The sequence below is a fragment of the Bos indicus x Bos taurus genome, chromosome 12, assembly GCF_003369695.1.
Source record: "Bos indicus x Bos taurus breed Angus x Brahman F1 hybrid chromosome 12, Bos_hybrid_MaternalHap_v2.0, whole genome shotgun sequence".
Lineage (NCBI taxonomy): Eukaryota > Metazoa > Chordata > Mammalia > Artiodactyla > Bovidae > Bos > Bos indicus x Bos taurus.
Genome location: NC_040087.1, coordinates 35,577,605 through 35,598,356, shown reverse-complemented (window position 1 = coordinate 35,598,356; position 20,752 = coordinate 35,577,605). Strand labels below are relative to the sequence as shown.

The 20,752-nt window shown below is 42.2% G+C and overlaps 1 protein-coding gene across 4 annotated transcripts in view; it reads left to right on the top strand.

The window, feature by feature from the left end:
• IFT88 (intraflagellar transport 88) overlaps window positions 1–20,752 on the top strand; it is a 61,265-nt gene that overhangs the window by 34,353 nt on the left and 6,160 nt on the right. For all 4 annotated transcript variants that reach the window (XM_027557611.1, XM_027557610.1, XM_027557609.1 and 1 more), the window contains 10 exons: window positions 1,590–1,676; window positions 2,064–2,163; window positions 4,749–4,835; window positions 7,497–7,683; window positions 8,537–8,645; window positions 10,208–10,358; window positions 11,091–11,206; window positions 12,568–12,620; window positions 13,491–13,556; window positions 16,859–16,965. In XM_027557611.1, the coding sequence (XP_027413412.1) occupies window positions 1,590–1,676; window positions 2,064–2,163; window positions 4,749–4,835; window positions 7,497–7,683; window positions 8,537–8,645; window positions 10,208–10,358; window positions 11,091–11,206; window positions 12,568–12,620; window positions 13,491–13,556; window positions 16,859–16,965 (1,063 nt within the window). The remainder of the gene's footprint in view (window positions 1–1,589; window positions 1,677–2,063; window positions 2,164–4,748; window positions 4,836–7,496; window positions 7,684–8,536; window positions 8,646–10,207; window positions 10,359–11,090; window positions 11,207–12,567; window positions 12,621–13,490; window positions 13,557–16,858; window positions 16,966–20,752) is intronic.

Genomic DNA, 20,752 nt, shown 5'->3' with positions numbered 1-20,752 from the left:
ACATTGAGTGGACACTTTAACAGCACCATCTTTTAGGATTTAAAATTGCTCATCTGGAATTCTATCACCTCTGCTACCTTTCTTCACAGTAATGTTTCCTAAGACCCACTTGATTTCACACTCCAGGATGTTTGGCTCTAGGCAAGTGACCACACCATTATGGTTATCCCGGTCATTAATACCTTTTTTGTGTAGTTCTTCTGTGTATTCTCATCACCTCTTCTTAATCTCTTCTGCTTCTGTTAGGTCCTTGCCATTTCTGTCCTTTATTGTGTCCATTTTTGCATGAAATAGTCCCCTAGTATCTCCAGTGTTCTTGAAGAGATCTTTGGTCTTTCCCATTGTATTGTTTTCATCTGTTTCTTTGATTCTTCACTTAAGAAGGCTTTCTTATTTCTCCTTACTAGTCTTTGGAGTGCTGCATTCACATGGGTATATCTTTCCCCTTCTTCTTTGCCTTTCATTTCTCTTCTTTTGTCAGCTATTTGTAAGCCCCCCTCAGACAACCACTTTGCCTTTTTGCATTTCTTTTTCTTGGGGATAGTTTTGGTCACCCGATCCTGTACAATGTTATGAACCTCCATCTATAGTTCTTCAGGCAGTCTTCCTACCAAATCGAATCCCTTGAATCTGTTTGTCGTCTCCACTGTATAATCATAAATGATTTGATTTAGGTCATAAACTAGAGGTTTTCCCTACTTTCTTCAATTTAAGCCTGAATTTTGCAGTAAGGAGCTGATGATCTGAGCCACAGTCGGCTTCTGGTCTTTTTTTGCTGACTGTATATAGGTTCTCCATCTTTGGCTGCAAAGAATTTGACCATCTGGTGATGTCCATGTCTAGACTTGTCTGTTGTGTTGTTGGAAGACCAGTGCATTCTCTTGGCAAAACTCTGTTAGCCTTTGCCCTGCTTCATTTTGTACTCCAAGGCCAACCTTGCCTGTTGCTCTAGGTGTCTCTTGACTTCCTACTTTTGTGTTCCAGTCCCCTATGATGAAAAGGACATCTTTTTTTGGTGTTCGTTTTAGAAGGTCTTGTAGGTCTTCATAGAACCATTCAACTTCGGCTTCTTCAGCATTACTGGTTGGGGCATAGACTTGGATTACTGTGATATTGAATGGTTTGCCTTGGAAACGAGCCGAGATGATTCTGTTGTTTTTGAGATTGCCCCCAAGTACTGCATTTTGGACTCTTTTGTTGACTATGAGGGCTACTCCATTTCTTCTAAAGGATTCTTGCCCACAGTAGTAGATATAATGGTCACTGATTAAATTCACCCATTCCCATCCATTTTAGTTCACTGATTCCTAAGATCTCAGTGTTCACTCTCCCTTCTCCTGCTGGACCATATCCAATTTATCTTGATTCATAGGTGTAACATTCTAGCTTCCTATGCAGCATCAGACTTTACTTTCACTACCAGACACATCCACAGCTGATCAATGTTTCCGCTTTTGCCCAGCTGCTTCATTCTTTCTAGAGCTGTTTCTCTGCTCTTCTCCAGTAGCATAAGTTTATATTTTAAGGAGTAAATTGAAACTTTTTATACCATATTTCTAAATAAATCTGTTTTTGTTTTTTTGATGTAGAAAAGCCATGGCAGAAAAATATATCATGACAGCTGCAAAACTCATTGCTCCTGTTATTGAAACATCCTTTGCTGTAGGTTATGACTGGTAAGAGAGAAATTCACTGTGATTGGATGGACATGGCGTTTTCTTTTATTGATTTAAAACTTTGGTATTAGAAAAATGAATAAATAATTGCAAATAGTGATTTCTGCTTATGAAGCAAATCATATTATATGGTAAATTAGCAAAGGACACTCTAAAAGTTATAACGTTTTTAAAAATTACATATCTATTTATTTGGCTGCACCAGGTCTTAGTTGGGTACAAGGGGTCTTGAGCTTCAGCATGTGAACTCTTAGTTGTAGCATGTAGGGTCTAGTTCCCTGACCAGGTGTCTAACTCATGCCCCCTGCATTGGGAGTGCATTGTCTTAACCACTGTACCACCTGGGAAGTCCCTTAAAATAAACTTTTTTTATGCTTTATTTTATAGGTGTGTTGAAGTTGTGAAAGCCTCTCAGTATGTAGAGCTGGCAAATGATCTGGAAATAAACAAAGCAATTACATACCTGAGACAAAAGGACTTTAATCAGGTAAGTTTTAAAAAAGTGTTTAAATGCACAGGGACCGCCCCTCTCCCCTCCCAGGCCCTGCTGGCTCTGACAGCCTAGTGTTTGGGTACGTCTGAATACAGTCAGCCGTGGGGAGGAGACCCTGGATGGAGCGGGTGAGATGGAGCTCTGCTGGCCTCCCCCCCGCCCCGGTTGTCACTGTCCCTGCTGGGTCTGCTTGGCTTGTGCACTTGCTCTCATTTCATGAATAAAACCAGCCAAAAAAAAGTGTTTAGATGGAATTTCATGTTAACTGATCAAAGTGATATTATTATGAAACTCTTTTCTAGAATACTATTACCTGTCATTATTCTGAAGTAGAGTAATATTTTTATTTCTAAACATAATTTCCTTTAACAATGCTGTGTTTTTAATTTTGACCTGTTACTCCTGTTTCTTTCTTTTTTTGGCCATGTTAGGCAACTTGCAGGGATTTTAGTTCCTGACCAGGAATGGAGCCATGCCTCCAACAGTAGAAGCACAGAGTCCTAATCAGTGGACTGCTAGGGAGGTCCCTATGGTCATCTTTATAGCAGAGAAAGAACTCCATTAGAGCTGCTCATGGACAGGGTGAAGGCCAGTGGTGGTAGATGGACACATTCAGGAAAGCTGAAGCCTGTAGCTTCAGATAGCATCAGCCAGGAAAAGAAACCAAAACACAGATTTACCTGTTTTCCTAATGAGGGCATGAGGAGAAAGGGGAAATAGAGGATGAGATGGTTGGATAACATCTCCAACTGAATGGATATGAGTTTGAGCAAACTGCGGGAGATAGTGAAGGACAGGGAAGCCTGGTGTGCTGCAGTTCATGGGGCCGCAAAGAGTCGGAGATGGCTTAGCATCTGAATAACCACAACAATTCTTCTTGGGGGGGTGGGGGAAACCCCAAACTAACACTTTATTTTCGTTGTTTTTCCATTTACAACTAAATTTTATTAAGTTAACTTTTATCGGTTTCATTTATAAATACATTTATATTATTTTACTTTTAAAAACAAATGTTGGAGACATTCATAAAACATGTAAAAAACATTTTGAAAACTGCCTACTTCAGAGCCAAAAATACCTGAGAATGTTCCTTTTATTAGAATTTAATTATTTAGTCTTTTCAGAATATTATAGTTTAGAATCTTAAAATATGAAATATGTTTTTATTCTGTCCATGTTTTTAAGTCGATGTTGGAGGTTCTAAATACTTTTGTTATTTCTTCTAAGTCTGACATCCCATGTGTCCTGCTTGGTCGGGACATGTCAGACTTGCAGAGGGTTAAGAACATGCTTTAAAGTCTTCTTGCCGCAGAGTGTAGTCACACTTGGATCTGCAGCAGGTTACTTTGTAATGCTCCAGGATCGCTCCTGTCCCACTTTTGAGGCTGCTCAGCTGTGTCTCCTTTCCTGGGGCTGCAATCATGTCTGTCCCTCTCTTCACCTCCATCCACAGGGCCCTCATGTTTTAAGAATGTTTCTCAGCCTTTTCTTTCACTGTGCTTATTTAGGCTCAGTGTTTGTTGAATCTTGGCTTCAAATTCTGTTGCCTCAGTAGCTCTCCAGTGCCCTCAAAAGTATTTTTAGTGAATTATCTGACTTTTCTAATTGTTCTCTGAGAGAAGATGGTCGTCTTCAGGTAAACACTGACTACATCACAGGCTCACAGAACCACTGTCACTGCTCCCTCAGCCAAATCTAATTGGCTGTGGACCCACCAGTTGTGTTCGTAACTTCACTATGTCTTGTTGTTGTTTAGTCGCTCAGTTGTGTCCTGATGGACTGCAGCACGCCAGGCTTCCCTGTCCTTCACCATCTCTTGGAGCTTGCTGAAACTCAGGTTCACTGAGTCAGCGATGCCATCCAACCATCTCATCCTTTGTCTCCCCCTTCTCCTCCTGCCTTCAATCTTTCCCAGCATCAGCATCTTTTCCAATGAGTCAGCTCTTTGCATCAGGTGGCCAAAGTATTGGAGCTTCAGCTTCAGCATCAGTCCTTCCAGTGAATATTCAGGGTTGATTTCCTTTAGGATGGACTGGTTTGATCTCCTTGCAGTCCAAGGGACTCTCAAGAGTCTTCTCCAACACCACAGTTCAAAAGCATCAATTCTTTGGCGCTCAGCCTTCTTCACAGTCCAACTCTCACATCCATACATGACTACAGGAAAAACCATAGCTTTGACTATATGGACTTTTGTTGGCAAAGTAGTGTCTCTGCATTTTAATACACTGTCTAGGTATGTCATAGCTTTTCTTCCAAGGAGCTTTTAATTTCATGGCTGCAGTCACTGTCTGCAGTAATTTTGGAGCCCAAGAAAATAGTCTGTCACTGATTCCATTGCTTCTCCATCTGTTTGCCGTGAAGTGATGGGACCTTTGTGAAATTTTAACTGTTTCTAGTTTGTCCTTTTTCACAAGTCCTGATAATCACTGACCTCCTGACCTGTCACCTGTTCTCCTTAACACACTAGCCACCCCTGGCCTTTCCGGGTCCTCTGTCCCGGTACGCTAATCTTGTTCCCTACTTCAGTCTAAGTGCTGTCATGTTACCAGGGTAACAATTTGAAGATTTTTCATTTCTAGGCTGTGGAGACCTTAAAAATGTTTGAAAAAAAGGACAGTAGAGTGAAGAGTGCAGCTGCGACCAACCTCTCTTTCCTGTATTACTTGGTGAGTTCTGCTTTTCACAAGCACATATTTGAGCCGTGTGTTTTTGTGCTGGTGCCAAGGCGAGGCTCTGGAGGAGCTGGGGGAGCATGACACCAGGGTGAGGTTGGGGGGTGCTGGACTGGCTTTGTGGACAGGAGGGCGAGGGCTGTCCTGGAATGAGGACCTTGGAACTGATCCCAGCTGGGACGTCAGGATGAGAGATGGACTTGGCTGGTTGTCTCTTGGAGGTTTAAACTTTGATAATAGATGCTGTGAACAGGAGGACCATCTTCCCTGGGTTCATATTTGCAGCCTTCATACCCCGTGTGATGGTATTTGGAGCTGGGGACTTAGGTTTAGCCAAGGCTGTGAGGGGATTTGTGCCTTTATTAGAAGAGGAGGAGACCAGAGCCCTGCCCTCTGAGGACACAGCAAGTGGGCACCTGCAGGTCTGGACATGGCTCTTGTTGGACACCAGGCCTGCTGGCCCCTCGATCCTTGCCCTCCAGCCTCCAGAACTGTGAGAGTAACTGTTGTTGTTGAAGGCCCGGCTCTGGTATGAAGACAGCAGCTGTGTGTCCAGGGAGCAAGTGGGGCACAGAGTGCAGGGGTGGGGATCGAGGAGGCCAGAGTGCCAGTCAGATGGAGACAGGAGAGGAGAAGCTTACAGCCTGATGACTCTGATGGGTGGGAGGCATGAAGGGAAGCAGGAGTCTTGAGAGCAGAGAGCCAGTGTGGGAGAACAGAGATCCCAGGCTGGAGGTAGGGGTCCTACAGGGGCAGGGAGGGGAGAGGAAGGGCTTGGCCTTCATGCCATCACTTGACGCCTCAGCTGACCCTGAGGACCTTCCCTGCTGGGATAGGTCTGGGCCATTGTACCTACAGCTACTCCCAGGAGGGGCCCCTGCCTGCCCCAGGGTCATGAACGGGTTGACAGCAAGGCCAGAACCTGGCGTTCCCAGCTGTTCCTGGACCGGTCTCCGCTGCAGCCAGTCCGTTAGATTTAGAAAATCTTCAGTAGACTTTGTGAAGATGGTTTACTTCCTGACCAGATTTTTATCAGGTTGGATGAGTGTGCAGGAGGAGACCAAGAAAAACTTACAAGGAGGAGAACTGAGTGGTCAGCCGAGCAGAGCCACTGCAGCCTCTGAGCAGTGACTCACTGCTCCTGGTTCTGAGGGAGTGTTTGAGGTAGAGTGACCAGTCTGGGGTGTCACGTGGGTGACAGAGTCCAAGGTGTGTGGCTTGTGTCCAGTGTGGGGTCTGTTGCTCTGTAATAAGACTTAGTGCTTGATGTCACCAAGGCCCCCTCACATCCTGCCTGAAGGGCCTGGATTTACCTGGAGCCCCATCACCTGAGGCTGGGAGGTGCTCCCTCTGTCTCACAGCACTGCTTGCTCATCTGCCAGGGTCCCTGAGAGCAGAGGCCCCTGTGCTCATGGAGTCTGTTGTCCTGTTGCGGGGTGGCAGGGAAGAGTTCAGGGAGGGAAGGGTGTGGAGGGGAGGGAGGGGAGGGTGCAGGGGTGGGACGGGGGGAGGAGGCTTCGGTTGGGGGGGAGGGTGTGGAGGCCTTGGTTGTCCTCGAGGCTGCTTTTGAGTCTTGCTCTCCCCACCCTGCTCCTCCCCTCCCTCCCAGGACCCTGAGGTCATCCAGCCACAGCATCAGGCTCAAAGCCATTTCATCAGGCTCAAAGCCATTTCTAGTCTCCACTCGTGGCTCATCGCCTCTGCAGCAGCCCCTCACTGCTTTTCCTGCAACCTAATCCAGTAGACAGTGTTGCATGTTTCAGTGTTTATGGCAGCAGCACCCGGCTGATAGGTACTGATTCATAAATCATAGTGCAGAGTCCCCACAGATTCTCATATGTGCGTGCTCAGAGCAGTGTCACTCACGATAACCATAAGTGGCTGGAAACACCCCAGTGCCCGTCATCTTGGTGGAGAGGTCCCTGGGACGCGGCTGCCCTCACAGATCCGGGCCATGGTCATCAGCAGGAGGAAGAACTGGACTTTGTGGCAGGGAGCGAGTGAGGACAGCCTGGGGCCCAGGGGCGTCTCCACACCAGCCCTGCAGCTGGAGATCAGGAAGGACCTTCACCAGGGAGGGGGAGGGTAGTGCTGCCTCACATCCTGGAGCCCCACAGCCGCTGAACAAGAACCACAGGGGAGGGGAGGTGGGAAGCTGGGTCCCTCCCTCAGCCAAGATGACGAGGCACCAGCAGTTATGTGAGAGGCCTGCACAGGGCAGGTGAAGGACGGCCATGTCCTCATCAGGCAGTGACACAGTGACACTGGTGATGCAGCGGAGGCCGTGGACTGTGGTGACAGGGATCCATGGGCCATGCAGCCAGGGTGGTGATGGGGGCAGTGGTGCCTTGGTAGCTGTGTAGGTGTTGTAGGTGTGGGGAGCTCACACCTTCCATCTGTGGTGACAGGAGATGGAGCCACTGACTTCTGAATGGTGGGGTGTTCAGACCATGACTATGGAGAAGTCATTCATAAGAAACTTCTTGATGATTAAAACCCTTCTATAGGATGAGTCTGGCAAGACTAGGATATGTAAAATGTGTGTTTCTCCTATCTGTAATTTCAGAAAGTCCATTTATCATGTCTGTAATCTCAGAAGAGTCAGAGAAGGTGAGAAGAGCTTCAGGTAATTTGTGCGTTTGGTACTTTATTTAGGAAAATGAATTTGCACAAGCCAGTAGCTATGCAGATTTAGCTGTGAACTCTGACAGATATAATCCGTCGGCTCTTACTAATAAAGGGAATACAGTCTTTGCAAATGGAGACTATGAGAAGGCAGCCGAGTTCTATAAAGAGGCTCTAAGAAATGACTGTTCTTGCACTGAAGCGCTTTATAACATTGGTGAGTAAAATGGGAAAGTTGCCCTTTTTTTTTTCCACCCTCCTGGGTTGGGGCTGGGTGAGAGGAGCCGGCAGGGAGGAATGAGCAGTTTTAGTGGCATAGGCAGACAGTGAAGCTGCATGTGAAGGAAGTGGGGGGGTAGAAGACGGGCGAGTGTAGAGCCCTTGGGGCGGGAGGTCAGTCACCAGGCACTGTTTTAGCTTCTTCATGCATTTAAATGTGTCTCCTAGTCCATTGCTTGAAGGAGCTTTATTAGTTCTTCTGTGAAAGGGAATTTTTCTATGTTTTATGTAGTCATATTTGGCTTTTGAAAACTTTTGGCTCATTTGTTTATTGCTTTACGAAGCCCTTCCCCACCTCAAGATTACAAAATCATTTTCCTCTGTTTTCTTTTCATACTTATATAGCTTTGTTTTTTCTGTTTTTCGAATAAATTATGAATTTATTTGAAAGAGGAAAAAATTCAATAGAGGACTCTGGATTTTTTGTCATACGTGGTCACTTGTCCTGGCACCTTTATGACTTGTCCGTTAGTTGTCCTCAACTTTATATGCCCACTGTGACTGAATTCTGTAACCCAGCTTGTTTCTGAACTGTTTGTTATGTCCTTTCTATCCATTTGTCATTCCTGCCCCACCCTCCATTTTATGAAAGCTTTGGGCATGTTTTGGTGTCTGCCAAACATCAATGGAATTTCCTGTCTTCTCTCCCTTTTTAACAAATTGTGTTCATTTTTATTTTGACTTCTGGATGAATATTTACCTATGTTTAAATATTCATTCTGTTACTTTGAGAAAATTACTACCAGTGCTAGTATTTATAATTTATGTTTTTTCTTTTCCTTCTTCTCAAGGCCTTACCTATAAGAAGCTAAACCGGCTTGATGAAGCTTTGGACTGTTTCCTGAAACTTCATGCAATCCTAAGAAATAGCGCCCAAGTCCTTTACCAGATAGCAAATGTGTATCTTCCTTAAGAATGGTTTCATTAATTCACTCAGCTGGTGACTGAGTACCACTTACTAGATAAGCTTAACCAGTGAAGTAATTGATGTGGATATATTTTAAAATCTAGCTATCAGTTTAATCGGAGAAGGCAATGGCACCCCACTCCAGTACTCTTGCCTGGAAAATCCCATGGACAGAGGAGCCTCATAGGCTCCAGTCCATGAGGTCGCTAAGAGTCGGGCACGACTGAGCGACTTCACTTTCACTTTTCACTTTCATGCATTGGAGAAGGAAATGGCAACCCACTCCAGTGTTCTTGCCTGGAGAATCCCAGGGACAGAGGAGCCTAGTGGGCTGCCATCTATGGGGTCGCACAGAGTTGGACACGACTGAAGCGACTTAGCAGCAGCAGCAGTAGCAGCAGCAGTTTAATATGTGATGAAAATATTATTTGAGTGATCGTGTTTTAAAGGGTCATGTGCGTTATAGGAGGAATTGTTTAGAAGTGGCAGCTATTATTAATCTTTAGAAATAATAATTGAAGTAATTGGGTGTCATGTCAAGTCCACACAGCTGTTCACTGAGCATAAATTAGACCCTTCAGGGAGCTCTGTGGTAGCCCAGTGGTTAGGACTGTGTGCTCTCACTGCCAGGCCCTGGATTTGATTCCTGGCCAGGAAACTAAGATCCTGCAACCTGTGCATCGTGCCAAAAAATCAGAATAATAATGTTTTACATATTGTCTCCTGTTCTGGTAGAGTAGATAAAAATTTTTGGGTAAAAAATTTTAGTTGTAGAGCAGATAGTGTTTGTTATTTCTTTTAGCCTTTTTTTTTTTTTTTTGCCGAGTTCTTTCTCCTGAGATGTCACTGTTATGACCTGCTGGTGTCTTGTTCCTGATCAGTTTGGATCCAGACAAGCAATTGATGTGTTTGAGACTATTTGAATACATTTCCTTATTTTTATGTTTTTCTTGTGATGTCATGTTTGTCATCATTAAAAACAGAAGACTTATTTTTCAGTGAAACTTTGGATTGAAATATTTTCATTAAGGTAGCTAATACAAAATAATTAATAGTCTAAGTATTGGTATGAATAAATTATTTTAATGTATGCAGAGGATTTACAAGGCACAGAGCTACAAAAAGCTGTCTTGGGCTTGTACTGTAATTAGAGAAAAACTCATCGGAAAGTACACAGAAACCATTCTTTTAAAATGTTGCTCATGTTAAGAGAGGGTGAATAATTGAACACAGCATTCACATGTCTTTGTTAAAAACAAATTTTGGATAAGACGTTGAATAAAACAGCACACTGTTAATTCTTGTAGAAATGTGGCGATCTTAGTGGGTAGTAATGAAGCAGAAGGAAAAGCAAGGTGTACACAGGGACAGAAGTGCTGTTTCCAGTGAGACCCCATTTTTCATCCTCATCCCTGAAGAAAACCTGGAGTAAACAGTGTTACATAGCACATTAGTATAGACTAAGAAACATTTTTATTGAAATGTTGGCTTTAGGTTTGCTTCTTGATCAATGAATTTAGAAAAATTTTGTTATCCTTAATTAAAATTGTCTAAGATACGAGTTAATGGAAGATCCCAGTCAAGCTATGGAATGGTTGATGCAGCTGATCAGCGTTGTTCCCACTGACTCCAGGGCCCTGTCTAAACTGGGAGGGCTGTATGACAGCGAGGGGGATAAGTCGCAAGCATTCCAGTACTACTACGAGGTGGGTTTGTGGTCTCGCCTACCTTCTATGAGTTGTTTTAAAGAAGACAGCAGGCCTTTTAAGTTTTAAAAATTAGAAATGCTTATTAGCTTTTAACGGAGAAGGCACTGGCAACCCACTCCAGTACTCTTGCCTGGAAACTCCCACGGACGGAGGAGCCTGCTAGGCTGCAGTCCGTGGGGTCGCTAAGAGTCAGACACGACTGAGCGACTTCCTTTCACTTTCCTGCATTGGAGAAGGAAATGGCAACCCGCTCCAGTGTTCTTGCCTGGAGAATCCCAGGGACGGGGAAGCCTGGTGGGCTGCCGTCTATGGGGTCGCACAGAGTTGGACACGACTGAATCGACTTAGCAGCAGCATTAGCTTTTAAATGAATAGTGATTTAAAATAAAGCATCTGTGGAATATAAAGTTAGTTTTTGATTGATTTTAATAAAAAATAAAAATAAAAAGTTCAAATTCATTTTTCTCCTGAAGGATGATTTCATTGCTTTTGAGTCTATTACATATTTAATTTGACTCAGATTGTGTATCAGTACATCAAAAAGATGTTTATAGGTAACTGAAAAATGTGTCAAGCGAATCTTAAGTTCTCCAAATCTTGTGCAGTTTCAAAGCTTGTACAGTGCTTCTGACAGCTGGTGTGTTTTAATTAAGACATGTCACACTGGGTAAATTACTGTGGCCAGTGGTAAATGCTGCAGACTGAACTGTTGACTAGTTCACTCTCCAGTCGTATAGGTATTTCCCGTCCAACATTGAGGTCATCGAGTGGCTCGGGGCCTATTACATTGACACCCAGTTTTGTGAAAAAGCCATTCAGTACTTTGAAAGAGCTTCTCTTATACAGTAAGTAACTGTTATGATTTTGTGTTTAGTTAAATGCCTGAAATCTGATAGACCTACTGCTCTCCTGAACGGCTGTAGTGAACATTCATGCATCATTTCCATTTTCTGTGTTTCATTTGACTCAGTCTTTATTGTGATAAATATATTTCCTTTTTATGCACAAGTTAAAAAAAATTTCTTTAAGGTACTTTGTGTTTTTCACATCTCAGCAAGCAACTATTATTTCTTTATCAATTGGAAAATTATTTCTTTATCAATTAGAAAACTCTGCCAAGGGCAGAGTTTAATTTCTGAAAGAACCCTAATAGAAATGTTTCACTTGTCTCAATGTATAATTGATATACATTATACAGCTCAGTGTCATATCTTTTTGCCTTTTCATACTGTTTGTGGGGTTCTTAAGGCAAGAACACTGAAGTGGTTTGCCATTGCCTTCTCCATATATTATATATTAAGAATAAAACTTTTAAAGATGGCTTTAAGTTCATATCAGAATGTTCTATACATGTCTGATTCAAAAATAATTGGGTTATACCATGTTCTGCTTTGTATTTGAATTTTAACATTAAATGTGGGGCAAGTGGAGGTGGAGGACAAGGTGGGGAGGGAGTGGTTATGAGGGTAAAATAAATAAGACACAAAGCCATATTGTGCAGCACAGGGAGTATAGCCTGTATTTTAGAACAACTTTAAACGGAGTCATTTGAATCACTATGTTGTATACTTAAAACTAATACTGTAAAGCAACTACATATTTGATTTGGAAAAATAAAGTGAGGAGAGCGTTAAGTTATTCTCTAGTCTTTTATTTTGTCAAATTTTTTTCTTAGAAATTTTTAATAGTGGTCTTTAGAAATCCTGGTCATGTTTATTTTAGAAAAAAAAATTCATTTATTTCTTTTTAAGGGGATAAAAAAAGGATGAGTAGAATTCTTTTTTACTTTCTTTTTAGTTGAAGTCTAATTGTTCAAATACAAGGTCAAAAATTGCCATTAGGTACTGAATTTGCAAGCCTAAAGCTCATTTTCCAAGCCTGAGGTACTAAGCCAAAGAACTGGCAAAGGTTTAATATAGAATGCTGAGAACTTTACCCAGATTGGTGAGCTTTATTCTTACATCTAAATAAGGTGTGAATTAGGTTGAAGGACTCTGAATCTGAATTTCCTGATATAAATACAGCAGATGATGGTGAAGGACATTATATATATGCTGTTTTTAATAACAAAGATGATCTAATCATATATCAAAAAGTAATCAGAAGATAGTATAGGTAATAGGTATAGGTAATAGGCTTTATAAAGTTGTATGACCACAGATTATTTTTGTTTCATCTAATTTCATCTAATTTATTTCTTTTATAGGCCTACACAAGTGAAATGGCAGCTGATGGTAGCTAGTTGTTTTAGAAGAAGTGGTAAATGCTCTTATTCATTTTAATATATGTTGCTTCTTTCTGTCATTTAGGTCATTATGTATGTACATGTGTTTTGACTTTGTGTATTTATTAATATTAACTTTTGATAAGCACACATATTTGAGGCATTATATGAAAGACACAGTGGTTACCACAATAAAGAAAAAAGTTATGTTCCTGTTGGCAGTACAACCTTGCTGTGTACACACATTTTATTACATCAGTTGCCTGAACTCACAGAACGCCCGTCTGTGAAGTGTGTGTGTGAGGTCCTCCGGTCTGAGCTCTGATGTGTAGGTCAGGGGAAGAGAAGCTGCCTCAGCTAACCCGGCAAACCTGAGCTGGACTCTCCTGCTTCACCTCCGTCATTCCTGCCAGACTCTGAGGGTGGCCGCCTTCTTATACACGGAGGCCTACACAGGGCCAAAGCTATTTCCTGAGATTTTCACAAACATCTTTGATCCAAAATTCACTTTTTTTTATTCTTTGCTAATATGTGAAGCTAAATTACTTTATTACAAAATAAAATGCCTTCTATAAACTTATTAATGTTTCAAAATAAAAACTGCAAAACAAGTTATTTTTCATCTTTTCCAGGTGAATAACATTGCAATTAGTCTCTCAAATTATTTTAAGAAGTAGAACTAAGTTTCAGCCATCACTGGTTTACATCTGCTTTTACCCCTTTTTCCAATTTATCTGTGCATTTTCTTCCAGAGGTTGTATTAAGAATGGTTACTTACGCTTGTGGCAAGCATGAAAGTCATTCTTCTAAACCAGTGAAGTGCCAGTATATGGAATTTAAATTAGTCCTTGGCTGAATCCTGTGAATTTCTATAACTGCTTGTTTGTTTTCTCTTTTACTTATAGGTAACTACCAGAAAGCATTAGACACTTATAAAGATATTCACAGAAAATTTCCAGAAAATGTAGAATGTAAGTGGGACTACAGTTTATAACTTGTGAGGGCATACGTCCTCACATTTTATGTCTAAAGATGTAATAATTACCTTTGCTACAGTAGCTGCATAGGTAGATACCAACCTATAACTTGTGGTACATGTATTCAAATATGTGATATAGGATCAGAAAAATTGACTATGCAAGTACCTGGTGGTGCTAGTGGTAAAGAACCTGCCTGCCAATGCAGCAGATGTTAAGAGATGCAGGTTTGGTCTCTGGGTTGGGAAGATCCCTTGGAGGAGGGTGTGGCAACCCACTCCAGTATTCTTGCCTGAAGAATCCCATGAACAGAGGAGCCTGGTGGAGTGCAGTCCATATTGTCACAAAGAGTTAGACTGAAGTGACTTAGCACACATGCACACCTTTTTATAGAATTTAATTGTTGGTGGACTTAAATACATCACTGGGAAATTTCCTGGCAGTCCAGTGGAAAGGACTTCACCTACTCACTGCTGAAGGCCCATGTTCAATCCCTGGTCAGGGAACTAAATTCCGCTAATTCCGTAGCCTGGCCAAAAAAAAGAATTTTTTTTAAAGTGAGGCTTCAGTTAAAAACAAATAAATATACCACTTAATTCTCTTTTATAGCAAAGATATCTATATTTCAAAGCTTTATGAAATTTTAAGACTAGATTTTGGTTTATTATTGATTTTTAAAAGTTTATAAACTCTAGTATTTTATAGAAAAGGCATTTTAAACTATCCATTTAATGTATAACTTTTTGAGGTTGAAAATACACCTTTAGAGTTTATGATAATAGAATGCTAATAATCTTGCTGATACAGCAAATGAAGTTTTATTAGATTATTTTTAAACGTTATATCTTATTTCCTTTTTAAAAAATTGGCTTTGTATAAAATATTTATTTATTTTAATCTTACTGCACAGTGGATTTGATGCAATTTGAAGTAACAATGCAGTGTTACAGTAACAACAAGATCAGGATCCAGAAGAGGACAAAATAACTGTATTCTGTGTGTTTACTCAGTTGTTCAGTTGTGTCTGACTCTCTGTGACCCTCTGGTCTGTAACTTCTCAGATTCCTCTGTCCATGGGACTTTTCAGAGAAGAATACTGTATTCTAGGTTGCATATTCTCAGTAAACTGTATTTGGCCCTGAGTAGCCTTGGGGCTCGGAGAAGGCAGTGGCAACCCACTCCAGTGCTGGTGCCTTGAAAATCCCATGGACAGAGGAGCCTAGTAGGCTGCAGTCCATGGGGTCGCAAAGAGTTGGACACGACTGAGTGACTTCACTTTCACTTTTCATTTTCATGCATTGGAGAAGGAAATGGCAACCCACTCCAGTACTCTTGCCTGGAAAATCCCATGGACGGTGGAGCCTGGTGGGCTGCCGTCTATGAGAGTCGGACACGACTGAAGCAACTTAGCAGCAGCAGCAGCAGCCTTGGGGCTAAAGGAAAAAGAGAAAACACAGTGGTTTGTATGAATGAAATCTTTACTATTTATGAGCAAAATAGGAAGTAGTTCTTTTGGAGGAAGCAGATCTGTTCAGCTCTTGCTGCAGTCGTGTTGAAATGCCTAGGAGGGTGGGCAAGGTCACTGAGAGACATCAGTGCTCCTGCTAACATCCCTGCAACAAGTAGAATACGTGTGTGAAAAGACCATTCTGAGTGTTGTCCTCATGACTGAACACAAAACGGCACGTTTCAGTAAAAACATATCTTTTCTGGGCCAAGTTTTCAGTGGCACAGTCCAATCCAGGGGTTAGATATGCTGCATGTTCCTTCAGTAATATTTTTCTCAGTTTGGCTTTTGTGAAAAGCAGAGTTCAGAATTACGGCCTTGAAAGGAGCCTAGGAGCAAGGGGTTTTGTAATGCTGCTCAGATGTGGGTTCATTAGCTCACAGCAGTTTCCAAACACCAGTCAAAAAAACAGGATACATGGGGATTACTTGTAAAGCCTGTAAAAACCACAAATCTATAGCCCAGCCCACAGAGAGTCTCCTTCAGGTTTGCAGTGGAGCTGGATGTGTGATTTTTTTTCTGTTTCTTTTTTTAACAACTTTTAATATAATTCTTAAGCTTGGCCACACTGGGAAACTGATGCTTTAGACATTAAATCAGAGCAGTGATAGAATAATCATTATAGTATCCCAGCCCAGGTATTGAACCCGCATCTCCCACATTGCAGGCAGATTCTTTACCAGCTGAACCACAAGGGAAGCCCAAGAATGCTGGAGTGGGTAACCTATCCCTTCTCCAGCAGATCTTTCCAACCCAGGAATTGAACCCGGGTCTCCTGCATTGCAAGTGGATTCTTTACCAGCTGAGCTATCAGGGAAGCCCATTATAGTAGTAGTAGTAGTAGTAGTAGTAGTAGTAGTAGTAATAGTGATTCCATTTTGGAAGTGGAAACCCAGCAGTCTGCTAGGCAGAGTTTCCCAGCGTCTGCACCACTGACGTTGGGGATTGCATAATTCTGTTGTGGGGTCGTCCTGTGGATTCTAGAATGTCTAACAGCATCCTTGGCCTCCACCCACAGAGTGCCAGCTGCATACCTTCTGTTGGGTGCTGCCAGGTGTCCCCTGGGGACGCACTTGACATGGGTGGAGGACCACCACAGTAGTCACAGCACCTCTGCATTGTGCAGCAGATCGAGCGCCTCCCAGCAAGGCCGCATTTCTTTCTTTAAAGAGAGTTTAGGATTCCTTATAAAAGTCGAACGATGATCTATGCCACAAGGAATGTCCAGGACACTTGGGCCTGGGTAATTTTCAGAACAGGTGTAGTCAGTAGCCTACCTTGATGCTAGCATAGGAGAAACACTTGCACCCAAGTGCAGCCTCACTTTGAGCAGAGTATTTTTCTGATGAACCCAGAAAAGTCATCAGGTGACTGCAGTGCTGGTACATGGCACTGTTCCTGCCCTATGGACATGGCAGAAAACAAGACAGATGAAAATCCTGGCCTTGTGGAGCTTGGATTCTAGTGGGAAAGAAAAGACAATAAATATATAACATGTCAGGAGTCGTAAATGCATAAAGGAGAAACAGGTGAGGAGCTAAAGGTTTGAATTGTAGATGTCATGGTCTCCCCTGAAGGGCAGCGGGCTGGTGTGCCGAATCGTTCTAAGCCCTCCTTCAAGGAGCCCACTTCTCCGAAGGCCAGGAAGGCAAACTGCAGAGATTTTTCAGGAGAAACAAACACTGTTTGTGAGCATCATTCAGACTGTGTCCCCGAGGATCAAGTGTATTGATTTGTTCTTTGAACACCATGTATAAACACTTCTCTGAAAATGTTTTTCGTAATTTAGGTCTACGTTTCTTGGTCCGTCTCTGCACAGACATTGGATTGAAAGAAGTTCAAGAATATGCAACAAAACTAAAGAGATTGGAAAAAATGAAAGAAATCAGAGAACAGGTATCTCACATGAATAAGCTGAAAACTGCTGTCTGTTGATTATGAAAACGTCAGCCTTTTGTGCTCATCTGAGTGATGTCAGGGCTTCTGTCAATAAAACTAAGTTGAAATTATTTTTGTGCTTTAGCGTGAAAGGAGAGATAACTGAAACTGTAGTTTTAGCATAAATTTCTGTCAAAACCTTGTTCCTAATCAGAGGAAGTGCATTAGATTCAATGTAGTCCTTGGTGGGTGGCTACTAATAGACTAACAATGGTAATTTTCCCGCTACAAATAACCACAGATTAATTTATAGACCTGACTTCAGCTGGAGAGTCCACGCCTGTAGGAACCAAGATGCAGGGACTCGTGGGTAGCAGTGGTGGTTTTTTGTTGGGCTGCTCTGTTGTATAGTAGGACATGGCACTGAGAATAGTGCTGGTGCCGGAAGGGTTGTATGCTTTTGTGTTCCCTGCAGTATTTTTACTTCTGAAAGTGAGTACTCCCTCCTGTGTTTGAGACTAGACTATTTAAAAATTTAATGTTATTTTTGAGTATCTGTCTTTCATAGAAAGAAATATATTCTTTAAGCTTAAACTTTTTCAAGAATTTAATTACCTTAGATAATTAAACCTAAGTTCCATATTTGCTTTCAAAATGTGGTTATCTTGTGTTTGCTTGGAGGGTGTGATCTGTTTTATTCTTTTTAAAATCTGTCCATGGGATTCTCCAGACAAGAACTCTGGAGTCGGTTGCCATCTCCTCCTCCAGGGGATCTTGCTGACCCAGGACTGAACCTGTGTCTCTTACCTCTGCTTCATTAGGAAGCAGCTTCCCTGATAGCTCAGTTGATAAAGAATCCGCCTGCAATGCAGGAGACCCCAGCTCCATTCCTGGGTCCGGAAGATCCCCTGGAGAAGGGACAGGCTACCCACTCCAGTTTCTTCGGTTTCCCTTTCGTCCCAGCTGATGATGAATCCCCCTGCAATGCGGAAGACTGGGTTCGATCCCTGGGTTGGAAAGATCCTCTGGAGAAAGGAAAGGCTACCCATTCCAGTATTCTGGCCTGGAGAATTCCATGGACTCTGTAGTCCACGGGGTTGCAAAGAATCGGACGTGACTGAGGGACTTTCACTTTCACTTTCTTTACCCCTGCACCACCTGGGAAAACCTCATCAAGCTAAAAGAATTTTAACTTGGTCTTACAGAGCAGGGGCCCCACCCTATACCTATCCAGGCCCCAGAGTTAGATCTCTGGAGTCCAGGAGTCTGTGTTTTAAAAACAAGTTCTCCAGGTAATTTTTTAATCCACGATGTTCAAGAAACACTGGTCTAGAGTTATGCTTCTGAAGGGTTACCTTCAAATGATCAAACACCAGCTTAGGATACAAAGTCTGATTTAAAGAGAAAAGTAAACAAAATAAATTAGGTCATGGACTTTAAAAACTGTTTTCAAATGAAGAACGATTTGTGTAGACCTGGTGGTTCAGAAGGTGAAGAATCCACCTGCATTGTAGGAGACACGGGTTCAATTCCTGGGTCGAGAAAATCCCCTGGAGGAGGAAATGGCAACCCATTTCAGTATTCTTGCCAGGGAAATCCCATGGACAGAGGAACCTGGAGGACTACAGTCCATGGGGTCACAAAGAGTCAGACATGACTTAGCGACTAAACCACCACCATAGGACAGGTAAATGGATTCACGTTTATGTGGGTCAGGATAATGGATCTCCCCAAGCCCCTAGATCCTGTATAAGATATTAAAGCTGGAAGTTTGTTTCTGTGGACTGACTTTTCAGAGCTGTGTGTCCTTTTCTGGAACATTTATGGAGAAGATGACTGTTCTCCCTTTGTGCTTTGGGTCGAGTTCCTGGGCCTGGAGGGACCCTGTGCCCTGTTCCTTGGGGGCAGTGACAAATAGCTGGACAGGGTGGGACACTGCAGCCCACAGCAGTGCTGGGTTTTCAGCATTTTGTGTTTCTGCTTCCCTGAACATAAAAACATTAGTTGCAAGAATCTTGTGAAACTTTGCTGTACAACTGGAAAAGAGCAAAACAAAAGAGCTGAAATTGAAGACTATTTTAAATACAACAAGGAAGAGAAAAATGTTAGCCCAAACTAGAGAGAAGTAGAGAATAAAAGGGAATGACTAGGAGGCAAAAGAGGACGGGAGAGAGACAGTTTACACAATGCAGGAAGTTTTCATTGCTCATCCAAAAATGAAGCATACTCATAATTTGTTCAATTTTAGAAATCGAATTTCTAAATTTTTACAATATTCAAAAAGAGAATTCCCCAAGAGGGAGGAGTTATATGCATATATACAGCTGATTTATGTTGTTGTACAGCAGAAACTAATACAACATTGTAAAGCAGTTATATTGTAACATTAATAAATAAAAGAATTCCTGTCTTAATATTTGTCATTCCCATCCCCCCACACCCACCCCAGAGAAATCAGTTTCAAGAAATTCTTTGTTTTGGCCAACTTAAAATACCATGGGACATTCAAAACTAATATAAAATGTAGTTGGTACTTACCCCTAAGTTTCCAATTATTTCCTAAAGCTATTTGAGCAGAAACCATTTTGGCTATATTTCTATATTCCTTTTTCTATATTACGGAAAAAGAGTCCATGTGAAGAACTCTTAAAGGCACAGCTTTAAGTTGACTGTAAAGGAAATTGTAATAAAAGTAGCAAGAATGTTTTGCACATTTTATATATTATTGCATTTACAAAGTTCAAGAAAGAAAACCAGAGGGTAACCCATATAACATTTATCTTTGGTGCAAAGCATGTAGTGGTTTGCACTGGACGACACTGTCCAGGTGAGGCTCTGGTGCCTTTTGTTGAGGCTTGGGGGCCTTGTGGGCTTCCGTCGCCCTGTGCTAGTCCTAGGTTCACCTGTTCAGGAAACAGTCAAATGGGGAAGGTGTTCCAGAAGCTGGTCACCTGGTGGGAGAATAGAAAGAATGCAGGTCACTTCTGCCCAGCCCACAGACACAGTGTGGTCCTCAGAGAGGGTGTGGCTGGACCTCAGGGCCTGGCCCAGAGGCGGGAAGGTGCAGCCATGTTCTAGGGTTTTTTGGAGCTGAAGCCACAAAAAAAGGTCTTCAGTTCTGTTTTCTATTGAATTTGAAGTCAGTCTTCTTAAGGATTCTTGTTAACATCTGTTCCTTGTTCTAAGACAAGGCTCTAACTCTTAGGGAATAAAAGCCCTGTGGTGGACAGAACCCTGGGCTTTTGTCCTTCTTACCCCCAGTCAGCGTTCGGAAACTGTCCACAGTGAAATCAGGTTTGTCCCAGTCTGTCCCATTGCTAGAAAATGGCCACAGACTTGGATGTCAGCAACATCCAGTCACTGGGAGAGTTTGCAGCCCCACCGCCACCCCTGAGTCCTGTGGCCACTCTCAGGGGCAGGCGACAGTGTGGCCGGAGGTCACTACACGGTGGGTCCCTGTGGGGGAGCAGTGTTGTGTGCTCACTGCAGGGAGGATGCCATCTTCCGACACTCCTCTGTTTACATTCTTCTCTCATTTTTCCCCCAAAATGGGAATGGCATCTCTCTCTTTTTTTTTTTTATGTTATTGGAAAGACAAGTGTTATTCTAAAAATATAGATAGATGACTTTTGTAAGTAGTATTCAAATTAAAATGTGTAGAGAAAAATCTGAAAATCATTAAACCATGACTTGGAGATCACTATTATTATCATTTTGGTATTTATATTCCCAAGCATTTTTATAAATATATACAAACATATATTCAATACACATTTTAAAATGGGAACTTTTTTTTTTTTTTTTT